This window comes from Scleropages formosus, chromosome 10 (genome assembly GCF_900964775.1).
Source record: "Scleropages formosus chromosome 10, fSclFor1.1, whole genome shotgun sequence".
Classification (NCBI taxonomy): Eukaryota; Metazoa; Chordata; class Actinopteri; order Osteoglossiformes; family Osteoglossidae; genus Scleropages; species Scleropages formosus.
The window spans coordinates 4,619,458-4,642,440 of record NC_041815.1 but is presented as its reverse complement, the minus strand read 5'-3'; the positions used below and the strand labels follow the sequence as shown (position 1 = coordinate 4,642,440).

Below are 22,983 nucleotides of genomic sequence, written 5' to 3'. Positions count from 1 at the left end.
GGTGAAAATTTAAGTGCGTTGTAGATACTAACGACAAAAAAGCTCCCTTATTATGTGGCGTTATGACAACTAATGTTTACTACAGTAACTGTGTTCATTTTGATTGGATTTTAGCATAAATTGGTGTCAGTTCTGAGTTAAATTATAATTTAAAAGGCAAATGTTTAAGTAGTGGTAATTACGTCTGAGTTATGAGAACTTGCCTCAGAAATGGTTTTTCGGGAATTAATTACCTTCAATGGGGGGGGGGGGGGGGGGGGGGGGGGGGGGTTACCTATACTATATGCCATCTAGTACATTTTGACTATTCGAAATTGAGGCCAACCGGAACGGACTGCGAATGCACTGCAGCCATTCTCACCGTAAGAGATTCTTCTCTGCTGCTCTGGGCAAAGAGCTGGAACAGCAGAAACCGGGATGGATGGGCACAAGGTCTGTGGGCGGCGTGGGGAGCCAGCAAGGCCCCATGCATTCTCCCTTTGTTAGGAAATGAGGGATGTGGACTGTAAGTTGGGATTGCCGCCATCGGGGAATCACTCCACCAGGGCTCTGGCCACAGCCACGCCTGCCAAGTCTGACAGCCACTGACAAGCTGCTCGGCCTGCTGGGATTTGACTAATTACACTGGATTAGAGCATATCAATGCAAGCTGTTTTCCCCTGGGTCAGCGACCTGCCTACTGTGGCAGTTGTCCCTGTTGTCACAAGTCTGTCAGGATGGAGACCTTATCCCAACACTCAATAAACCAGAAAAAACACCCTCACATCTCTTTTCCGTTTCGTTCCTGTCATTATTGCTATTATTATTATTATTGTTATTATAGTAGTAGTAGCAATAATAATAATAATCAGACATTGAACTGGAAGCGCTCCAGCAGAGTGCAGTTCCCCTACATATGCTTTCGAAATCTGCACGCACCGATCAGGGAGCCATGCCGACAAAGCCCTAATCACACCAAGATGAGCTCCTTCTCCTGTTCCTTGTGGATGTTCTGAAAACCAGCTGAAACAAGCACGTTCATGCGGCCCCACTGCACTCTGGGTATCTACTGACCCCATTTATTCCTCACGGAAAGAACAGATCTGTTTGCTCTGAAATCCGTTAAATATTTCAAATCCAAGATCTAACACGATGGCATTGGAATAAAATTACAGATATGGACACTTTAATTGGTTCTAAAGACCCTTGTATTGGTTTTTTTTTTTGGTGCGGGAAGGAGAACTGTGTAAGAGACCAAATTAAATATTTAAGAAATTCACACGTATTATTTTTTTCACGCAAACAAGACTTAGAAAACAACTGAAATTTCATTATACCATATTCCCAAAGGAATAACAACGTGATTTGCCACTCGGCTAGTTTCCCCAAACGTAGAAGTGCAAGGAGGGTGCCGTACGCTCGAGCGAGAAGTTGTCATCCTCACTTTGTAACATTAGTACCTTCATGGTACTGGATTTCAAAGCTTTGTTTGTGACTCTCTTATGACAGGCAGATCGAATCAGAAGCGCTTCAAGTAATGTCCTCAAGACCTCGGTGCGTCTCATGCCTAGTTTCTCTTAGCCCACAAGATCTGAGCACGGTGAAAAAGTGGCCCCTTCTTCCAAATGCCAAAGATCATGCTGCTCTAGTAGAGCCGCTGATTCCGGCTACAGTGTCGAGCCCTAACGGTCTAAGCGAAGGCGTCATAATAAGGGAATACCGAAGAGGCTTACGGCCCATTTGGTGAAGCATTCGGCCTGTGGTTCTAAGGGCTGGGAACGATGAAAGGGGGTAAGCCACAAAATGTGCTTCTTGGGATCCGCCGCCCTCATTGTACAGGAGTCACATCAAATTAACACTGAGGGCCATTTGCTGCTTTTCTTCCTGCAGGCTTTTCAGATCGGATTAGGCAATGAAAACTCAGAAATTACCAAAGCACCTATTAAGTGGTCCGCTCCCTCCGAGTCCCCCTCCTCCCCCCAAAATCGCCCTTTGAAACGGTCTGAATGTGTTCTGGCTTTCCGTTAGGGCCACGTCCACATGCCTGACAACGCTCAACAGCTTGTTGCTGAAGAGCTGGGCAGGGCAAACAGCTACCAAAATCGAAAAGTTTCACTTAACACTTTGAGCTTTTGAAACCCCCCCCCCCCCCGGTAAAACTAATGCACAAGATTCGAGACCATAAATCTTGCTCCGTCTACGTGAGCTTCGGCCTCGGTCTTTTCGCCCCTCCACCCTAGAAGAGCGTGCTGTAAAATATGAAAGTCAGCCGACACACGCACGTCAAGGTTTGCTGGAGTGTACCCCCGAGAAAAAAAATGGTCTAGACAAACGGAGGAGGGAGATCACGGGGATGATCAGGCCCCCCATACGTTCAAAGGAACGCTAGGAACGCATGAATCGTAATTGCAGACTTTAACAGCATCCGGGAGGGACTAAGTAGTGTCTCCCACCCAAAAAGGGGGCCATGCGGAGTTAAACGGCCGTCGGACACTCAAAGCTCCTTGCCATGCCAAGGAACCAACAAAGCAGTGGCCAACCACCCTCCAACGCTCCCTCTGTCCACACTTTGATCGGGAGAGATGTTCGGAACTCGCTCTGCCTTTAGACACCCAGAAGTCTTGCGCAACACCACCTGAAATTCTCCGGTGGTCGAAACAGAAAAAAAAAAAAAAAAAAAAAAAAAAAGAGATGGAAATATGTGCGATTCACACATATTTGACACTTGTTACATTCATCTGAGGAACACGTGAACAGATCTTACAAATGTAACGTCCTGTTTATTTCACATCCCGATCGATGGCAGGGCTTGAGATAAGGATTCTGAGATAAACAATAGAAATCTTAACAAGGCAGAAAATTATCTAATCAAAACAGCAGCATCGCGTGTATGCCAGCGCACAAATATGTACGCGTAACCGTTCGCACATTTTTTTTTACTGCATGCTCACGCAGTGAAGCACGCGCGTAGCGCGCATGGAGGACCGTGACAATATTCTGTTAAACGTACAGAGCGGCGAACGGGCCGCTTGGACAGACGAGGCGGCGCGAAAAACAAAGGCGCCGAAAGGAAGGGTGGAGATTTCCGGTCCGCACGTCAGGGTTCGGGAAGCCTCCCAAAATCAGAGCGCGATCAACAACGAAGACGATGCAGGTGAAGGCCTGGGGCTCACCTGAAACTCAGCCATGCCACTTGAAGCGCCAAAGCCTCCCCGAAAACCCTACACACACACACACACGAAAATCGGTCGCTTTCTGCCAGCCCAAGCCCCACTCATTTTCTCTCCTCCCCACCCCTCTGGTGCACCAAACCCCCAGCAAAGCCCCTTAACTTGACCCTTATTAATCTCCTAATTGGATTGTGAGTAGTTGCGGCTCATTCCGCGGAGATTTTCCTTCCCTTTGTTTCTGCCGGCAGCCTCTCGCCCTTTCCAGCTAAAACCGCTGTATCGGCAGGGGGGGGGGGGGACGTTTTTCATGTGAGAAACGGCACAAATCGGGGGAAAACAACATAGTTGCGGAGGAATCCAATAAACAAAAACACAATAATAGATATAAGTGGCCTTTTGTTTTGTGCTGAAGACAGAGGGATTTTAATTTCACAGGGAAAACTCAGCAAGGCTGAACAAAGCAGAGGGCGAGCCATTGTGTGGCTTTTCACTGCCGTGCAAACGTAGCGCCCATTCAGCGCTCAGGAGGCTCCCTGACGTCGCCCTAGAGCCTGCGAGGACTGCTGATGCTCTGAAGGGCGGAGGGTGGACAGGTCACTCTCGGAGGGGGTCTCCTGGCCGATCGGTGCGGGAGAAACCAGCCCACCTACGCCTCCCTCCCCTTCGAAAACGGAGCAGAGGCAGAAATCTCCTCTGACAACGCCATCAATCACGTTAATTACGGAAAACACCACAATAACAACAATTAGGACGATGTCTAATTAAGCAGGGGAAGATGGAGGACGGGGATGCATTCGTAGCAGACAGGTGTACAACAAGCCATAATTATAGAACCTGAAATTAGTTCATCGCCCCAAGGCAAACAGAGGAGGAAAAGACGGAGTGAGATGAAGGGGAGAAGGTGCGAATGAGAGAGAGAGAGAGAGAGAGATGGAGGCGCAGGAGCTTCATAGACGACAAAAAAAAAAAAAGGTTTCACAAATAAGCAAACAAAAAAAAAAAAAATGTCTTGAATGTGCAGATGAGGTAATGGAAGGACAGGAGGCGCCCCCCCCCCCCCCCCCCCCATCCGGATCTCCCTCATGCTCCGCACATGAGAAGGGAAACGTGATCAAGGGGAGCAGCGGCAAAGCACGGCAGGCGTCAGGACCCCCCCCGCCCCACCCACCGTCCCCGTCAATCATCCATTACGTGGCGGCGCGGAAGCGTCTCTCCAGCGTCCGACCCACCGTATGACGGCTCCTGTAAACGCCTAATCCCTCCCTTCGTTAGACGGTGTCGACACCAGCGTTCACCCCCCTCCCCCCCCGCACTGCCCAATCCTCCCTCCCCCCAGTGGATGCCTCCAAGGGCTCTGCCAAAAGAAAGAAAAAACCCAGCAACTGAACAGCGATAAAATGATGCAAGTTGCATCTAGATAAGAAAGCACATTCACGAGGCTCCCAAGGTTTTCTTTCTCCATCTCGTGTGCAAGCATCTTGGCCGCTAGACTTCCAGCTAGAGAACAGACAACGTAAGTAGGCTCACCCCGCCCACATCTCTCCAACTGTAGCTCACCAACTTATCCCACGATGGCCTGAATGTTGAATTATTGAGGCTGTCGGAAGGAGAAGTTTTAGGGGACCGAGGGCTGCTCCGGAGCAGAAGGGAGCCTAAGGGCAGATATTCATAGCAGCCCTCTTTCATCGGGCTCCTGCAGAGGATGCTAGCAGCCCAGGTAGCTCCTAATGAGCCCGGGCACCAGCTTCTCCAGTGACGTGTGCTGGTTATACTGCTGTACATGTGGAGGGCCTCCAGTGGAATACCTCTTTTTTGGCTTCGCAGATGATATTCAGGTCTCGAGAATACACCTCCGAGGCAGAACGACGACGACGACGACATCGCTGCCACCATCATCACCACCACCACCGACACGGAAACGGCCGTAAAAGAATCCCGTGAACTTCTGCGAAACGTTCGGGCTAATCTAACCGAATTCGTTCTTTGCGATGCCCCCCGTTAGAACATTACCTAAGCTTGTTTAACACAGGGTACTGCAAACGGCATAGACTGATATGGCACTAATAGCTTTCCAAGTAACATCGGCGACACAGATTCCATTGTTGTAGCAACGTAGGAGAGCAAGCAAAACTCCCAACTAGGGGGTCCGAAGCTGATGGTGGCCAGAGGCAGCACATCTAAGTGCCACGACCAAACACTCCCAAGGCGTAAGCTCTGCGGAGTGGTTAGGTACAGGTGTAAGAAAGCAGGAGACGCACTACTGTAGCGTCTGTTCCATCAACACGGCCCTCTTCAGACTCCCGCTCACCCTCTAAACCTCTACGACCGCCAGGGGTCTGTTTGGATAAACACACGGGTAGGGGGCTGACAGACACCAGATTCCCACCACTACTGACAAACAGCCTTGATTTAGAGATGCTGCTGAAACCAAGTGCTTGAGGCCTCAGGATTCCCGAACTACCGTACGCACAGAGGTTTAAAGGTTCTACAGAAAACGTTTTTCTCGAGCGCCGCCGAAACGCCTTCTTTCGACATGGGGGAGGGGGATCTCTTCAGGGGCACAGAGTGGATGTTCCTAAACTCTGTCAGATGGATTTTTTACGAGAATATTTCAGAACGCGGTTTGACGGACGCTAAAGACCATGTGAAGTAAACGATAGCCAGCTGAAGCCATATGTTGTCTTCTTTCGGCAGGAAGGGAAAAGGAAAGGCAGCAAATCTGATCATGGAGCCCCGAGAGCCCCCGCAGTGCTACCGCTGAGGGGTCACATATGCTCTGTAGACAAAACACCTCTGCACCCTCCCCTGTCCGAATCGTACTTAGCTCCCCCGCTTTCCCAAAATCCCTTTTTCCCTCCCTTTTGGAGGGAAAGAAAGATCGACATGAAACGGCGGCGTGTGAATGTGCCTTCCACGCAGCGGTTCCGAGGGGTGCGGGCGGGCGGGGGGTGAGCAGCGCCGAGGCCCCCGCAAGCAGCGGGCTGCGGCCGTTGCTTTGAACGAGCTGGACGGCCGCCACGGCGAATCGGCCCCGCCCGACTCCACGGGAGGAGGCAGCCGCTAGCACCAGCCCTGCAAGACCGGGGTAAAGGGACACGCACCGGCTGAAGAGAAGCACTCAAACCTCCTGCCTGGAGCCTGCTATAGTCAAGGATAACACACGAGTTTTGCCGCGTGACCCAGCGAAACGTACGAGGCACCGGAGCGACAGCTACCAAACTCGAGCCACGAGGGCTACGCTATAGAAGCGGGGAGGACGAGCCCTCCGCCAGAACAAGGCGGCCTCCTCTGTTTCATTAGCAGACATTATCCGTCAATACAGCGGAGTCCATTCACACGTGTCAGCTGCGCAGGCCCCACAATGGGCCAGCCGCGCTTATGAACTCCCGCCGCCGCCCCCGGAGAGTCCATAAAACGGCCGGCCGAGTGGCCGCCCCCCTTTTTGCACAGACCACCAGATGACACAGATGGGGCGAGACCAAACACAAAAGGCCCTGCCTTTGTACAAAGCAGGACCCCCTTTCAAGAGCCACTCAAGCAACAAATTGGGGAAATCTGGGCAGGCTATACCCAGGCCTTGCTCTTTTATTAGCAGGGGCCAACGTCACCGTAAGTGAAATCAGATTTATGGCTTTTCGCAACAATGCCGCTTTTTGGGAAAACGTAATGAGGCACTTTTTTCTTCTTTCTTTTAAAGAACAAGAAATTTGCATAGAGGGCACGGTTGCCGGCGCAGAAAATGACTCTCGGCGTTTCGCATTCTCACAAGTTCATTCTACAAGACTGACAGATGAGCGTTCTTGGAATAAACCGTGCGTCTTTTCGCGGGGTCGGGAATGATGCATTTAAGCTGTGCCGAAATAAACTATTAATTAGTTGCTTATTTCACGATTTGTGCAATTCCGCACTCCATCTATGAGAGAAAATTGTGCGACATTTTTAGCCAGACCCTAGCAATTATAAATTTAGGCCACGCTGAGATAACTGCGAGCGTTAGTCTTCAAGTCGGGCTTGTTTTGTAATTAACTTGTCTCGTTAAAGCAGGTTTTTAAAGCGGTGTGTTCATACTAAAGCTATATTAAGGGTGCTGTTTTACTTGGTTCTTAAACATTTCATCAACTGGAATGAGACCATGGGCTGTTAAAACAAATAATCCTGTTTTCATAAGTAGAAGAGAATAAAAAGGGAAATAACTTGTGAGAGCAGCTAAACCCCATACATTTCATAACCCTAGTAACCAGAAGTCTAGATTCATGCAATGAATAGTCTTTCACATAGCATTCAACATTGCATTTTTAACAAAAAAAAAAAAATAAATAAAATCTGCAAAAACAGCAATAAAATGAGAACAAAGGCCACATTATCCACAATGAGCAAAATGTTCTCATGGGATGTGACTGTACAGAAATATATGTGAAGGGGGGGGGGGGGGGGGAATTAATTTACAAAAGAATTAATACTCATAATATGAAGTACTATTTGGGTCTGACCTCATTTTATTTTCTTAGAAATTGTAGCAACCGAAATTAAAGAGAGTTGCACATCATCAGTAAAGGTCAATCATTACATGAGTACATCATTGCAAAGAAGGGGTAACATTCAATGTATTGTTTGTTGAGAAAAAAAGAAAATTAAAGAGGTATTTTATAAATAGCATGGAATCAGAGAGCCCCAAAACAAAGCTTCCGCTTCCGAGGCGAGAAAGAGGTATGACCTGTGATCCCTGCGTACTGCGATTTGGCCACTCCTGTGTTCACCTCTGGGTTTGGGAGTGCCAAGTGTGTAGATGGCCCTGTGTGGATGATACCCGTTATGTAGTCCCACCCCAGCCTGGCCCACTCCGCAATCTACATAGAAGAGCATTTGTCATCATTAGCCCCGGCTCTGACAGTCGGCACCCGGCACCTCAGATCTCGAGGACTGGCAATTATGAAGCCTTCATTCTTTATTTGGGTTACATGACCCAGTTTCGTATCGTAGACTTTGCCACCAGCAATTCATTACCGCCCTCATCCTCCCAAAAAAAGGCTCTCCCCTTGTGCCAACCTTTTATTATAATATACCGTATACAGTATATAAAATAAAATTTTGACTTTTCCTTTTTTGCGTTCCCTGCTGTCTAACGAGAGGCATTTAAAGAGAAGGTTTACGTAGCCGCTTGTTCAACACCCAGGGAGCAATGAACACTTTCTGGTTAAGCACCATCAGGTCAGCTGGTAAACGATGACAATTAAGTGACAGACAATTAAGATTAATTGGAGCGACGCTTCAGACCGTATTTCCCGGTTCTCACGACTACAATGAAATATCGACGGTACATTTCCAAGGCGATGAAACACCAAGCAAGCCACAAATATACACCTTGAGCAAAAGAAAAAAGGGGAGGGGGGGAAGCTGTTCATAATGCAGAGTGGGGGCCCTTCGGCTTCTGAAACACTGTGATTTATTCTGTGTGCACTAGCGCTATTGCATTACTCAATTTCCAACTACCAGCAAACGAAACATAACCCTATTCAAAGGTGCCGCGGCAGCGCTTTACGACAAGCGTTTACAAGGCTGGAGGCAGTTATGAACGAGGATTCCGAAAATAATAAACCGGCAGAACAGAATCCCTCTCTCAACTCTGACAAGCACTTTCCCTCAGCGCTGTCGTTTAGGAGATAATGTGGCCTCCTTAACAAAGCGCCAACAAAACACAAGAGGAAAAAAAAGAGAAAATGCAACAATGGTGCGGCGCAGTGACCTCGCAGCTCCAGTGATGATACGCTCGGAGAAATCTATCACTGTCTGCTCGCGGTAATCCTCCGGCTCTCAGACCGCAAAGCATATTACTGATTTTCTGCATTATTATGTATACCCCATTTTAATAAATAAAACTAAAATGTATTAATGTAAAATCTATGCAAATTCATGCGGTCATTTATCAGAAAAGCTGACAAGCATTCTATATTTTGGTGGGTGGGGGGGGGGGGGTGTGCTAGTGGAGGGTTGGATTTCCCAAAGCGGAGACATTTAATTAATTTCTGTGTTCCTCTCCTCTTCTTTTTTCCTCTCCGGGCTTAAAAAAGGCAAAGCAAAGACAAGTTCAGCACCCCTTCTGACTCCACCCTCCATCTCCTTTGTGTCCCTGACTTTAACCACATATGGCTTCGGCCTGTTCCAGCGATCCTGACAAGACCTGCGAATGCCTCCGGCTACGTTGTCTCCAGCGCGGAGCACCAGGGGAGGGGCGAACACGGGGCACGCACGGCGTGGAAAAATAAAACAAATTAAAAGACGCAATCGTTCCACGGGGGAGACCGGCTAGGGTGGGCGGGAGGTGTTGTGTCACACGGAGACCCCAAACTCCACGAACGCCGGATGCTGACGGTGAGGTCCGAGCGATAAGAACTCAATAAATTTGCAGGCTAATTAATAATCACATCCTGCGTTTTAGTTTCCTCTATGCTGGATAATATAAACTGTACACCCATCTTACGACGTACAGCTCTTGTATTTAATGCCACATTTATTTCCTTCATAATACCGGGCCATAGTTACAGCAATTACAGTTAATACTTCGGAAACATTAATCCTGCTCCTTGTACTCCTTCCAGTACATTTTCTGGTCCAGAAAATCAAAATAAACGTTGAAAAAAAAAAAAAAAACGGGGAATGATTAGCATGAAAAGCTGTATACGTGTGAATAATAATGTGGTGATGGCCTGAATTTGTCAAGAAATAGTGGTTATTATTAAGAGGGACAGAGTGCAAGTTCCATTAGCTCCAATTAACATGTCTTACTGGCTACAGAGGCCTGACATTTCTTAGGATGCTTATTCGGCGCTGTCTGCAGAAGCAGCCGGATGCCGCGGTTCTGGTCCTCGTGGGAGCCGCCGGTCTCTTAGCAGAGCGCAAACAGCCCCGCTCACGTTTCTTCATCTGCACCTCCCGAGGACGTCCTCGCAGCATCAGAGGGGAGTCTCTCCTCACGGGGGAAAACCAGCAAGTTTTGGGCAAGCGGCAGAGGCATCAGGACCGCAGCGATGAAAACCGAGAATTGCAGCATATTACCCGATAAACTTCGGATAGCAAGAGTAAGGAGGCGGGAAAGAAACTCACAAGCAGGGGAAAAAAAAAAAACACTAAAATCTGAAAGGGTGTACTCTGAACCACTGCTGGAGACTTCAGTCGTTCTAGTGTTCCTTTATGCTTACTGACGAACACATGCCTGCGAGTTCCGCACCCATCCACCAAGCCTTTCCGCCAATGAGAACCCACGAAAACAACTCTGACAACTGGATCAATTAGTCAATTAATCAATGAGTCTCTTTAGGAGTCTCACACACACACAAAAAAAACAGTATTCAGTATCAATGCAGATAAATAAGCAAAGGCCTACACAAACAGGTTAAGACTTAGAACCACAAATGCGATAAAATGAGTCTCCCGCCGGCAGCAACGTGGTAACCGTAAAGCACAATTGCGCGGAATATCAAAATAGCGGAATAATGGGGAGGAAGTATTTGTAGGCAAACCATAAAGGGGGATTATGTCAGACCTAACTATTGTGTTGCGTGTAGTATCAGCAGCGAGAGAAGAACTGTCGTCCTCCGAGAGCGAAGAAAACAAGGGAGGATGGAGGAGGGACGCAACGGAAGGGGCGGCGCTGGGCAGTCCTCACAAAAAAAAAGCTCCGTCTCCGCACAGCCATCCAAAGCGAAAGGGAATCTCGGACATGACAACGATCACGCTCGTGATGCGCGCGTTCGGCAGGAGATTCCCGCAGCGGCAACGGCGCCGCATTTCCGGCGAGCGGTGGAGGGGGGTCCTTGGAGCAAGGTGCAAAAGCGTGACGCGAAGATGACGCGAGTCCTGGTGAAGGTCAGGCCGTGGGTACGCGGAAGCTGCGGAGCAGCCGGGGCGGGCCACGTTGGCCGACCGGACCACGCGCTGACGATAACGCGGACCGACGGGTCCCGGCCCCCATCATCGCGTGGGACGAGCGGGAAAGGAGAAGCACGTGCTCGCGGCAGAGCAGAGGGGGTGCTAAATATTTACCTGATATGGGCGTTTGAAAAAGCACGCTCAACACCACAGTGTATCTGGTTCTAATAATCACCGGCACCTGTTTGCTCGGGAGAGACAGACACGGACAGAGAGACGGAGAGCGGAAGAGACAGGGGTCCAGTCCAGTCAGCATGTAAAAGAGGAGGAGACCGACAAGCAGAATTTCGCCTCCACCCTCCAATGCGCGGAGGAACGTTAGCATGCATCGCTCGTTTCGCCCTTCAAACGAGCCCCGGAGTCTCACTTTCGCAGGAGAAGAGAGGCCTCCTCGCTGGCGCTTCCCAGCGTTAAGGGTCCACCTGTCTTTCATCGCAAGGACGCGCAAAACAAATGGTTGCAGGCCGTTCGTAGACCTGAACGTTGCACACGTACGCGCGCAGCGGCAGCATCGCCGTTGCAAAGGCGCCGTCGTATTAAGATGACGCATTCCTGCGTCTCGTGGCCAATAAGCCCCAAAATAAGCAATTAGGCAGCCCTTGAATGCAGTCCTTTTCTGAAACAACAAACAAACTGCCCGCCTTTTGGTTGGGAGAGAGATTTTTTTTTTTTTAAACAGTTGACTGGACTGCATAAAATAGGACAGGGCAGTCATGGGGGACTAATAAGGGGAGTTGCCCAAGGGTGGGTCTGCTCCTCCACACTCACTTCTGTTGCCATATCAACCCTCTCCACTGTGGTCTTCAACACATTCAATCTGACTAGTGTCTCCAACTCAGTGCTCCTCTGGATATGTTTTTCTTTTTTTTTTGGCGGGGGGGGTAAAAAAGCTAAATATATTGTGTGTTTTTTGTGCTGAAAGTAAATTGTATGACTGTAAAAGTATTTCACATGACACATGATAATGTCGGGGGAGGTTTTCAGTTGGAGTCAGGGAGGGTTCGGCGACGGTAATCAATGGTAATCAGGCTTATAACCCGTGAGCCACAAAATACACTTCCACTTGGGGTGTGTTGGTCCGTTTCCGTCGCAGCATGACTAATTACTAGCACGCACACACACACACACACACACACACACACACACACACATGCAGTCAGTACACAATGCTGAGGGACAATGTTGCCTTCAAGTGCTGAGGGACAATGTTGCCTTCAAGTGCTGATGCACATCTCCTTCCATTTCATTAAAAATTATTTCATATTTTCATTAGATATCCAGTATGGCACCACCGATTTTTGTTTTTTTTTTTTTGTGTTGCTGATGTGAAGAGACTCTAAAGAGGAAATTATCACGGACAGAAGGGAACTAGAGATGAGAGAGAGGCACCAAAGAGTATCACGTGGACATTTTTAGTTCATCCAGTCTGCTGTAATTGTCCATTATTTAAATCTGTTCACAAATTTCAAACACTTGTTTTTTTAAAATGGTAAAATGTTACTGAATACAAGAGGCTGGCTGTTCTAGTTCAAATTAATAATGTGAGTGATACTCAAACACTGCCTGATATGTATTATTTTATACATACATAAGATACAATATATGCATTTTTTTATTCTTAAAGATGACAAATTTACACTTTCTGATTAAAAACTTCCTCAATACTGGATCAATTTTGAATATTACTGCGATTTGGAATATGACTGTATGGCTTCATGTGAGAAATGTAGAATTTGAAGGCTCTCCGTGTGGCTATTATACAAATCCTGTTTCAGATCATCTTTTATATTCACATTTAACAGTTACAATAACTGAGCCAAATACGACAACAAAATATAGCAGCTTTTAAATAAAACGAGACGTGACCTTGCGTGTTCCCTAAGACACAAAAAATGAAGAATTTCGTTTTCTTTATTGTACCTTTGCGCTGAAATACACTGATTTTTTTGTTGAAGGAATGTAAACTGGCTTTTATTCGGCGAAATAAAATTAAAGAAAATGTTGCAGAAGAGAGATTCCGCAGTGAGGATCCGAAGGAAGACTTGTTGGACGAGTGTTTTGTAACATATTTAAATAATAATAGTTAATACACACATTTAAGGCGAAGACCATAAAGGTAAAGGGACATTTCCGAACGAACGCGCTCCGCTTTACAGCTTTTCTCTCATTTAGCCAAATTAACACAAAATTCGTTACACCGGAATACAGAACGAGTGAGAGCTAAAAACTAAAAAGTGAAAAATGAACACCGCCGATTTGTGACGACAGGTTTTCCGTCATTGGATTAAACAGAAACCCGACATTTAAAACGATCAGTTAAAATTAAACAAAAAAACGAAATGATAAACGGCAGCAACCGATTGGAAAATCAAAACCATCCATTAATACAATAAATAAAAGCAGTCCTTCTCGGAAACACCGTAAATGAATACAACATTTGACGTGCAAAAAAAAAATTAAAAAAAAATTTAAAAAAGAAACATTTAAGCACCTCCTCTGTAAAATTACATTTTAAAAAACGTGTATTATTCCACATGAGCGGTAACAAGCGAATAAACGAGTTAAAGCTAAATGGCACAGATTAACAGTAAATGCGATTATTATTATTATTATTTTTATTATTATTATTACACCAATATTTACAACTCCTGTACTAGCACTTAAGGAGAAATCCAAATGTGTAAATAACGTACACCCGGGTTACACAAAATCCCAAACAAAAATTTAAAAAAAAAAAAAAAAAAAAACCTCTCACAAATTTACGACGTAAACAATGGTTTTTAAAATTTTAAAAAAAAAAAAAAAAAAAAAAAAAAAAAAAAAAAGAGTGAAAGGGGCACCGAAAAGCGCATCTGGGCACAAAGCCGCCGTTACGAGCAGAGACACCAGTGGAGTGAGCAGTGACAGTGAGCGCCGCACTATTTCCTCCCCTGTTTGTGCTCTCCCCGCACACGCCACTTACTCCAAATCACTGTTTTTTACTCCACTTTAACAGCCACACACATACTAGCGGTACTCGACACATTTCAATAAATAAACATAACCGTTACACACAACAAGTGCAGTTTAAAAGGCGAGAGGGAGGAGGAGGAGGAGGAGGAGCGCGAGTGAACACTGACACTGCTCTACCTGCGCGCGGTGTCAGTGTTCACTACGTGTCCCGTAAATGAGAGGCCGGATTTAGTGTCGTCCCAGTCGGTCCCCGTCCAGCGGCTCCGCGGTGGCCCTGCCTCCGTCTACCTGTACGTGTGGCGGTGCTGCGTATAAAAGGTGGGCGGGCGGGTAGCATCGCCGTGTACTCCGCCGAGTGTGGAGTGAGGAGTGTGTGGAGTGGAGTGGAGTGGAGTGGGGTGGGGTGGGGTGGGGTGGGGTGGGGTGGGGTGGGGTGGGGCGGTGACGACTCCCGTGGCCATTGGACCTCCCCGTGTCCGACCCTCCCTCCCTTCATCACTTCCACGCCGGTGCGTCCGAGAGCACTTAAACACTGCAACACCGGCAGTCCTCCTCCTCCTCCTCCTCCTCCTCACACACACAAACAGAAGGCGAGAGGAAAACCGCACAGGCGCCGAGGAGGCTCGTTTTCGCAACTGACAGCGGAGCGAGGGTCCGATCCCGAGGCGCGCCGCCGCGCACTGCCGTCGCTCGTAAATCGAGATCGAGGGACTTATTTGCGAGGGGAGCGAGTCGAACCCGATGACCGCCGCCGAGAAGATCGACGTTGGCGAGGGCGTGCTAGTCTGAGGACGACGACGACGACGAGGAGGACGACGAGCTCGCTTCACCGAAGCACACGTACACGTTCCGTTTTCACTCTAAGCAGCCCACATTCTTCTCTAAAATTGGCTCCGGTACAAACAGCCGCGTTGGATCCGTCGGCGTACTGCGAGACTCCGGTGTACAACCCGGATCTCTGCCCGAACATGATCGCGGCTCAGGCCAAGCTGGTGTACCACCTCAACAAATACTACAACGAGAAATGCCAGTCGAGGAAGGCGGCCATCTCCAAGACGATCCGCGAGGTGTGCAAGGTGGTGTCCGACGTGCTCAAGGAGGTGGAGGTGCAGGAGCCGCGCTTCATCAGCTCCCTCAACGAGATGGACAACCGCTTCGAGGGTCTCGAGGTCATCTCGCCCACCGAGTTCGAGGTGGTGCTCTACCTCAACCAGATGGGGGTCTTCAACTTCGTGGACGACGGCTCGCTGCCCGGCTGCGCCGTGCTCAAGCTCAGCGACGGCCGCAAGAGGAGCATGTCCCTCTGGGTGGAGTTCATCACGGCCTCCGGCTACCTGTCGGCGCGCAAGATCCGCTCCCGCTTCCAGACGCTGGTGGCGCAGGCGGTGGATAAGTGCAGCTACCGGGACGTGGTGAAGATGGTGGCGGACACGAGCGAGGTGAAGCTGCGCATCAGGGACCGCTACGTGGTGCAGATCACGCCCGCCTTCAAGTGCACGGGCATCTGGCCGCGCAGCGCGGCGCACTGGCCCCTGCCGCACATCCCGTGGCCGGGGCCCAACCGCGTGGCCGAGGTCAAGGCCGAGGGCTTCAACCTGCTCTCCAAGGAGTGCTACTCGCTCAACGGCAAGCAGAGCTCGGCCGAGAGCGACGCCTGGGTGCTGCAGTTCGCCGAGGCCGAGAACCGCCTGCTGCTGGGCGGCTGCAGGAAGAAGTGCCTGTCGGTGCTGAAGACGCTGCGCGACCGACACCTGGAGCTGCCCGGACAGCCGCTCAACAACTACCACATGAAGACGCTCGTGTCGTACGAGTGCGAGAAGCACCCGCGCGAGTCGGACTGGGACGAGAACTGCCTGGGCGACCGGCTCAACGGCATCCTGCTGCAGCTCATCTCGTGTCTGCAGTGCCGTCGGTGCCCGCACTACTTCCTGCCCAACCTGGACCTGTTCCAGGGCAAGCCGCACTCGGCGCTCGAGAACGCGGCCAAACAGACGTGGAGACTGGCGCGGGAGATCCTCACAAACCCCAAGAGCCTGGAGAAGCTCTGAGGTTCCGCGCGCGCGCGCGCGCGCGCGTCTCCGTCTGTCTGTCTGTCTGTGTCTCTGTGTGTGTGTGTGTGCGCGCGCGCTGAGAGGGGAAGAGGGCTCGCGCGCGCGCGCGCGCGGTGTCTGTGCGGCGGGCCCGCGCGCAGGAGCGGGATCCGAAGGCAGGACTACGCGAGAAGGAGGCGAGCGCTGCTCTTTATTTTTCATACCCGTTTTCGTGACCTGTGAAACACACGTCCGAGGATGTGCCCCGGGATTATAGCATTTTTTTTTTTTTTGCCAAAAACAAAACAAAGAAACAAGAAAGGAAAAGGAAAGAAAAAAAAAAAAAAGGCTGATTCAGAATAACAGCAGAAAAGCCAAGATGTGTCACTCGGGAGCGCGCATTGGAGCGCGCCGTGGCTCACAATAACGGGAGGGTAACTAAATATTATTTATAATTGACACCGATTTGATAATTACAGTTAAATATACCTGTCAGAATATAATTGTACATTTTTATACTGTATAAAACTACATGAATAGATTGTGGTTCCAGTGGTCTGAGATTGTGAATGTTGTTTTGTGACGCGTAAAAATAAGTTCATCTCTTTTTATGGACATCGGGGCTTTTTCCTGGTAGAGAAGAAATCAAGGTAGAAAAAACACCGATATTTTACTTTTTTACTCCGTCGTCAAAGGAACACGAGTCATCGTAAAAGTTTACATTTTTGTTCAGTTTTAAAACATTCCATAAATATATACTTGAATTTTAATTTAAAACTATATTTCAGCGTTTTGTTCTGATTTTGCTTATTGGCAATGCCTGGAAAATATATATAAAATATTATCTGAGAAAAAAATGCACTTGGATATGAAAACACTGGATATAACATTTTGTGACTTGATTTTTTTCTTTTCATTTCTGTTCTGAATTTATTTAAAATTCTAATAAAAAAAATCAAGTACTATCTGTTGTTCGCACCGTTTTTGCGACTCAGTTTTAAATCAGAAACATAGAAATATTTTTTTTTCGTCTAATCAGAGTTTCAAAACAAACAGCAAGCAAACGCAGCACTTAACATGCTGGATTACACGAAGACTTGCAGTGTCAGAAATCACTTCAAATATTGAAAAACTGCAAACTATAAGAAAAATTAATTTAAAAAAGTCAACCCAAATTGCATTGCATAAAAACCAGATGCTGGTAAATATTACGCATCATGTCAAACACCAGTAAAATTACAGGCAGATTAATAATTGCATGTTTGAATAATACTGTTCTTATGCACTGAGCTGTTTATTTTGTTTTGCATAAAACTCCGTGACGCAAAATGTTTATTAAAATAAAACTTGCCTAAAAACCGACACGGAGCCTACACCTGCGGGCAACTGTATAATTTTAAAAAAAATGCATTAAAATGAAGTCGCAGCCGAATATCTTTTACACAACAAAATATAAATAACAATGTTTGTCTCTAATTCCACGACCTTATTTTCATTGTCTGGCTTAACAAATCTCAGGCATTTTTATACAGCCTATTTATAGCCTTAGACGGTAGAATATATGGACAGAAATAAAAACGGAAGCCTATTTTTAAATAAAAAAAAGAGAAAAAAGAAAAAAAAAAAAAAAAAGAAAAAAAAAAAACTTAACCCTAAGGAGAATCATTGCGAATGAGAGGTGTTTGCACATTTATTTCTGCTGTGATGAAGACGTTAGAAAACCACTGCGCATTAAACTGACCGTTTTAACAACAGTCCCTGAGTATTTTTTGAAGTATTTTTAAAGTTCTCTCTCCTGTTTTTTTTATTTTGTTTTTTTTTTTTTTAAACAGAAACCGTGTCACCTACCAACTAGGTCATCGGCACAGTTCAACATAACAACAACAATAATAATAATAATAATAATAATAATAATAATAATAATAATAAATATAACAATGATAATATTATTAATAATAATAATAATAATAATAATAATAATAATAATGATGATGATGATGATAAATAAAGGGAGAAGAAGGGACAGCTGTGACGAGAATGGAAGGGGCTGTACATTAACGGTAAACAGGCTTTCGGAGACGCGTGGGACGCACCTTGGGTTCGAGCTTCTTGAAAGCAGGGTCGTTCTCGTCCACCTCGAAGTAGATCTCCGTGGTGGTGATGGAAAGGGTCCCGCGCGCCACCACCATGGGGGCCACGAGCTGCGCGGGGCTGCTCAACAGCACGGGGCCTGCGTGGGGGGGGGGGGGGGGGGGGGGGGGGGGGGGGGCGACACGCACAACTGTCACGCACCGACACACGCACCAATTCCGCTCACACTATACGCCCTCGCTTCGTCTGCACACTTCCCCCCCCCCCCCCCAACTACTGGTTTGTGTTAATAATTGCAGATTAAATTATGTTCACCTGTTTGAAACGTTGTGAAATGACACAACCGTTGTTTTTTTTGTAAAGCAAAAATGAGAACTTCTTTCATTGTTACAAATCCTCGTACGCTGAGATGTAATGAAAGACAACACTGCGAAAAGAAATGAAAGAATTACTGAAACAAAACTACGCTACTACTAGTAGTACTACTGTTACGAATAAAACAACATCAATAATAATAATTATTATTCTTATTTTTCATCTTATTAATGATAATTTTATTATGTTTATTTTATTAAAGAAAAAATTCTTATTCGTAACAGTAGTATTACTAGTAGTAGTAGTGGTTTTTAGTAGTAGTTAGTAATTATTATTATTATTATTATTAAGTCGGATCGAAAGTGCATGCTGACTATTGTGAGGTTAAAGAAGAACTTGGTTCAGAAGTGATGCCACATGGCCGTAGTGCTCTTTACGGAGCCAGAGGTGGAAGGAATTTATGAGGACTTTTACAAGGGGAAAAAAAAAAAAAAAGCGCAGAAGGACTATGCTGTCACCTTACCTGTCTTTCTCTCGACATAACGTCGATTATTTTAAAATGAGATTCTCCTTCAAAGCGTTAAGGGGACGCGGGCCAGCACAATTAACTCGTGCGGAAGCGACTGAAGGGAAAACGACGTTTGTTCCACGTTTTTACGGCGCGCTCCCGCCAGAAAAGGACGAACGAGGTGCTGAGACTCTGCGATGAGACTGAGCCACTGCTTTTAGGCCTCGAAGGAAACGATCCTTTTTTTGGGCCTGCGATCACCGCTGACCCCCTCGATCTCAGCAACCGCTCCTCTCCATCCCTCCCTCCATCGTCCCATCATCTGACGGGCACGCGCGGGGCCCGCGTACGCGCCACGGCGCTCTGCTGCAGTCTGCACGCTGGGATATTTATTTATTGATCTCCTGAACTCCGAGGAGCCACTTTAATGTCTCATCAATCTTAATCTGCGCTGCTCAGCCAATTATGGCCGATACTGTTGCAGGATTACAAGTGGGTTTTGGTTTCAATTCCCAGCGCGCTCCTTCACGGTGCTCGGAGGGGTTCGCGGGATCGCAGCCCGAGCGCAGCCCGAGCCTCCAGCCTCCAGCCTCCAGCTCCGCTACACGGACTGCGTGTGCCAAACATCAGCCCGAACACACACAGCACACCGTTCGCGCGTCACTCCGATATTCCCTCTTCCCTCGTGCACGCGATGCGCTCGCACGAATTGTGGAATTAGAGGAGCTGCAGCGCTTTACATTTTTGCCGCACGTTTCGCACAACGAAGCACCGGCCGCTGCAGGCCCGCCTTCGTCATACTAGTAATAGAAAACATTTACATTCATTTACGCGCGTTCATTAGCAGACGCTTTTCTCCAAAGCGACGCGCATCTCATAGAAAAAATGCAATGTGTTCATAACATTCGGAGAAAGAGACATAGATGCAGACGTGTGATTCTTAAGTAGTTTGTTTCCACCATATATGAACCAATGTTCATCACACGAGTGGCTGCATAAACTTTATCAGAATATCAACAATTCCTGATCACCTTCCTGGTATTTTTTTTTTTTCTTTCAGATACACAATCATTTACAGGAGTAGCTGCGTAAAGGATCGATTCAGACACGCTCTTAAAGTATATAGTGCATGAATATTTATACTTTGCATGAACTTAAGAGATGACGGGCGAAGCGGGTCTGGAAGAGGTCAGTTTTCAGACCCTTTTTTTAAATGTGGACAGGGATTCAGCAGTTCTGAGTGCGGGGGGTCGTTCCACCACAACGGAGCCAGAACCGACAACCTTCGCGCTTCTCACTCAAACATTTTCTCAGCGCATAACCTAAACAATGAAAAACGGCGAAAATGAATCACACAGTTATATGAAGTGGGGAAAATGGTAAATTACTCGTTATAATCGTTTTTCCAATAATAATAAAAATAATAATAATAATAATAAATAGACAGCACACGCACTACGCGTTAACTCCTTCCCCACGCATTGCTGTTACTGCTCGTGCACACACTGTACTTCATTTGTACTACCATCTGTACCACAGTGCGCACACACGAGCGTTTCCTCTTCCTCCGAAGCGCACCCTGCGATCGCCCCGTCTTTAATAGGATTTTGAGAATAAGGCCATCGCTCCTAATGATATGTTATCTTTCACATGTCGGCTGGAAACCTGCAATTACAAGTAGAACGCGGTGTTTGAGAGGTACAGGAGCGCTTGTGCAGTAGCCCGAAGGGCCACTTGTAAAGAACGAGACAATACACCGTTAATCCACTCCATCCAGAGGCACGGAGAGGGGGGATTAGGAGTAATCCCTTCTGGGACACTCTTTCCATAATTAGGATATAGCATTAAAATGTTTACACAAAGAATAATGGGCTACTGCAGGGTTCCCATATGCCACCAGAGTGTAATCTGAAAAAGAAGAAAAAAAAGAAAAAAAAAAAGAAATTGTCCATTTATGTGCATGTACTAAAGCTGGTCACATTATCTCTATTTATACATTTATCTGTATAATGACTTTATCCATGTCACAGACATTTATTACAGAACGAGATTTTAAAAAGCTACGAGAGTTCCCACATCCACAAAGCTTAAAAGGAAATAATAATTAGAAAAAAAACCTTGATTTTGCACACACAGGGAAGCTATGAAAAAAGCTACTGAATGTAAAGGGAAAAGCTGTTCCGAATTATTTTCCGACCCCTCATTTCGCCGTACGGCCGCTCTCTTAGGTTAATGTCAGAAGAGGGAAGCTATGGCTCACATTTGAAACATGGATAAATAAATGGCAAAAATTAACTAAGTGCAGCGCTGCGGTCCAGTGTCCCGATGGCGATGGCTGTAGAAATGCTGTCGGTTAGGTCAGTTTCAAAATAGGATCAAGTCATGGCACATGGCATCATGTGGGTTTTACACAACACCCAAGACTCCTGCAACACCACAATCACTGCTTAGAAGTGCATGGTACAGCACAACAGATACTGTGCAAAATACTCTATTCCGCCTGCAAGCTGCACATACAACACTTAGATTTTTCCCTACACATGGGCACCAAAAGCCTGCTGATGTGAAACAGACACACGGCACACACAACATTCCTTTTTATTCTAATTACAGGGAAATTCCTAATATTCCCACTATATCTTTAGCGATGAATCAAAGGTTAACCTCAAACATCTGACAGACATGTTTCTTCACTGCAACGAAAACTCCCAAGTGCGCCCCAAGACCGGAGTGTAGGTAAAACAGGTGTTTTTGCGAAGTTCCACGAGGAGTGCGCCGGCCCTGTGCGGGAGGAGCGGGCTCCCTTCGCCTCCCACCCTGTGATGTCACCACTGCACTGCAACAAACAAACAGAGGCATTCTGGGAAACTGCATCATTACAAACAAAAGTGCTCCTATTCTGTCCTTTCCCAGAGCGAAAGAGCACTGTCGCGTGATCAGATTTCATCATCCTACAGACTGTATGCACGCCTTCATCAGAGAAGAAAAATATAGAAATTTTAAGCTGCTTAAACACTAAAGGTAAATAGTTTGTTCACCTTACAATTTACAGTCCCCTAAAGGGACAATCATAAAAGAGGAACATCTTATGGGTAATAGTGCCAAATTCTACACATACTACTAACAATATTCTCTGTACGTTACTACTACTAGTAATAATAATGATCACCATCATTATTTTAATGACAAATTTGTTTAATGTAAATGAATTGAACAAAGCTGCACCTTCAACACTGCTGTGACAGTCATGCCGCCCGCCCTACGTAGGACATCATCGTGCGCAGCCAGCGTAACACAGAGAATAGCTTATTTTACCATGCATTCACCGGCATCCGCATGGCTCTGCTAAACACAGACGGGTTTCGAAAAGATAGCACAACTTTTAATCAGAACCAGATCGAAGAGTTCGACTAAGCCAAGCTGAAAAAAAGGGGAAAAAAAAAAAAAAAAAAAATGTGGAAGTAATTTCTCAGGTCGTAAAGGCATTTTAAATGCACCGAATCCATCAGATGCACCATTTTATACTGTTCCCCTTTTACTTTTTGTAGTGTACAAATTAGGTCCCTTTTCAAACAAAAAAAAAAAAATTGCAGCTGAAACTAAATGAAATGTATTCGCTCACACAATCACTGCACTCAGATCCATCGAGTGCATGTGAAGAACATCACCAATAAACAAAGCCAGGAAAAACGTGGTTTCTGGCATGAGAATGATGCCACCCTATTAGAGTCAAACAAACCTACGTCGTACTACTCGTATTTGCCGAATCTAAAAAAAAAAAAAAGAGACGAGAACAAGAGTTCTTACAAAACCTTTGCTGAGTGAACAAGTTTAATTTAAGGTAGCGGGACCTAAATGCTGCGCTACAGGAGGTACCCATGTCCTCTCGGTAAGGCGGAGGACGCCAGCGCTGTCTGCGACAGGGCTCCGCTGGGGACTCCGAAGAAGGCCCGGCCTACGCTTGGCTCCCGATCACCATGTTTCACATGAGCCAAAGACACAAAATAAGCCA

At 46.8% G+C, this 22,983-nt stretch overlaps 2 protein-coding genes across 2 annotated transcripts in view; one reads left to right on the top strand and one right to left on the bottom strand.

Moving 5' to 3' along the window:
• LOC108941708 (neurobeachin-like) overlaps positions 1-22,983 on the bottom strand; it is a 215,912-nt gene that overhangs the window by 48,783 nt on the left and 144,146 nt on the right. Inside the window, exon 40 of the mRNA XM_029255524.1 lies at positions 18,151-18,287. Within this exon, the coding sequence (XP_029111357.1) occupies positions 18,151-18,287 (137 nt within the window). The remainder of the gene's footprint in view (positions 1-18,150; positions 18,288-22,983) is intronic.
• mab21l1 (mab-21-like 1) lies at positions 14,495-16,090 on the top strand. Its single transcript, XM_029255288.1, has one exon. It carries the CDS (start codon positions 14,996-14,998, stop codon positions 16,073-16,075), a length of 1,080 nt encoding a protein of 359 aa, XP_029111121.1. The 5' UTR covers positions 14,495-14,995; the 3' UTR covers positions 16,076-16,090.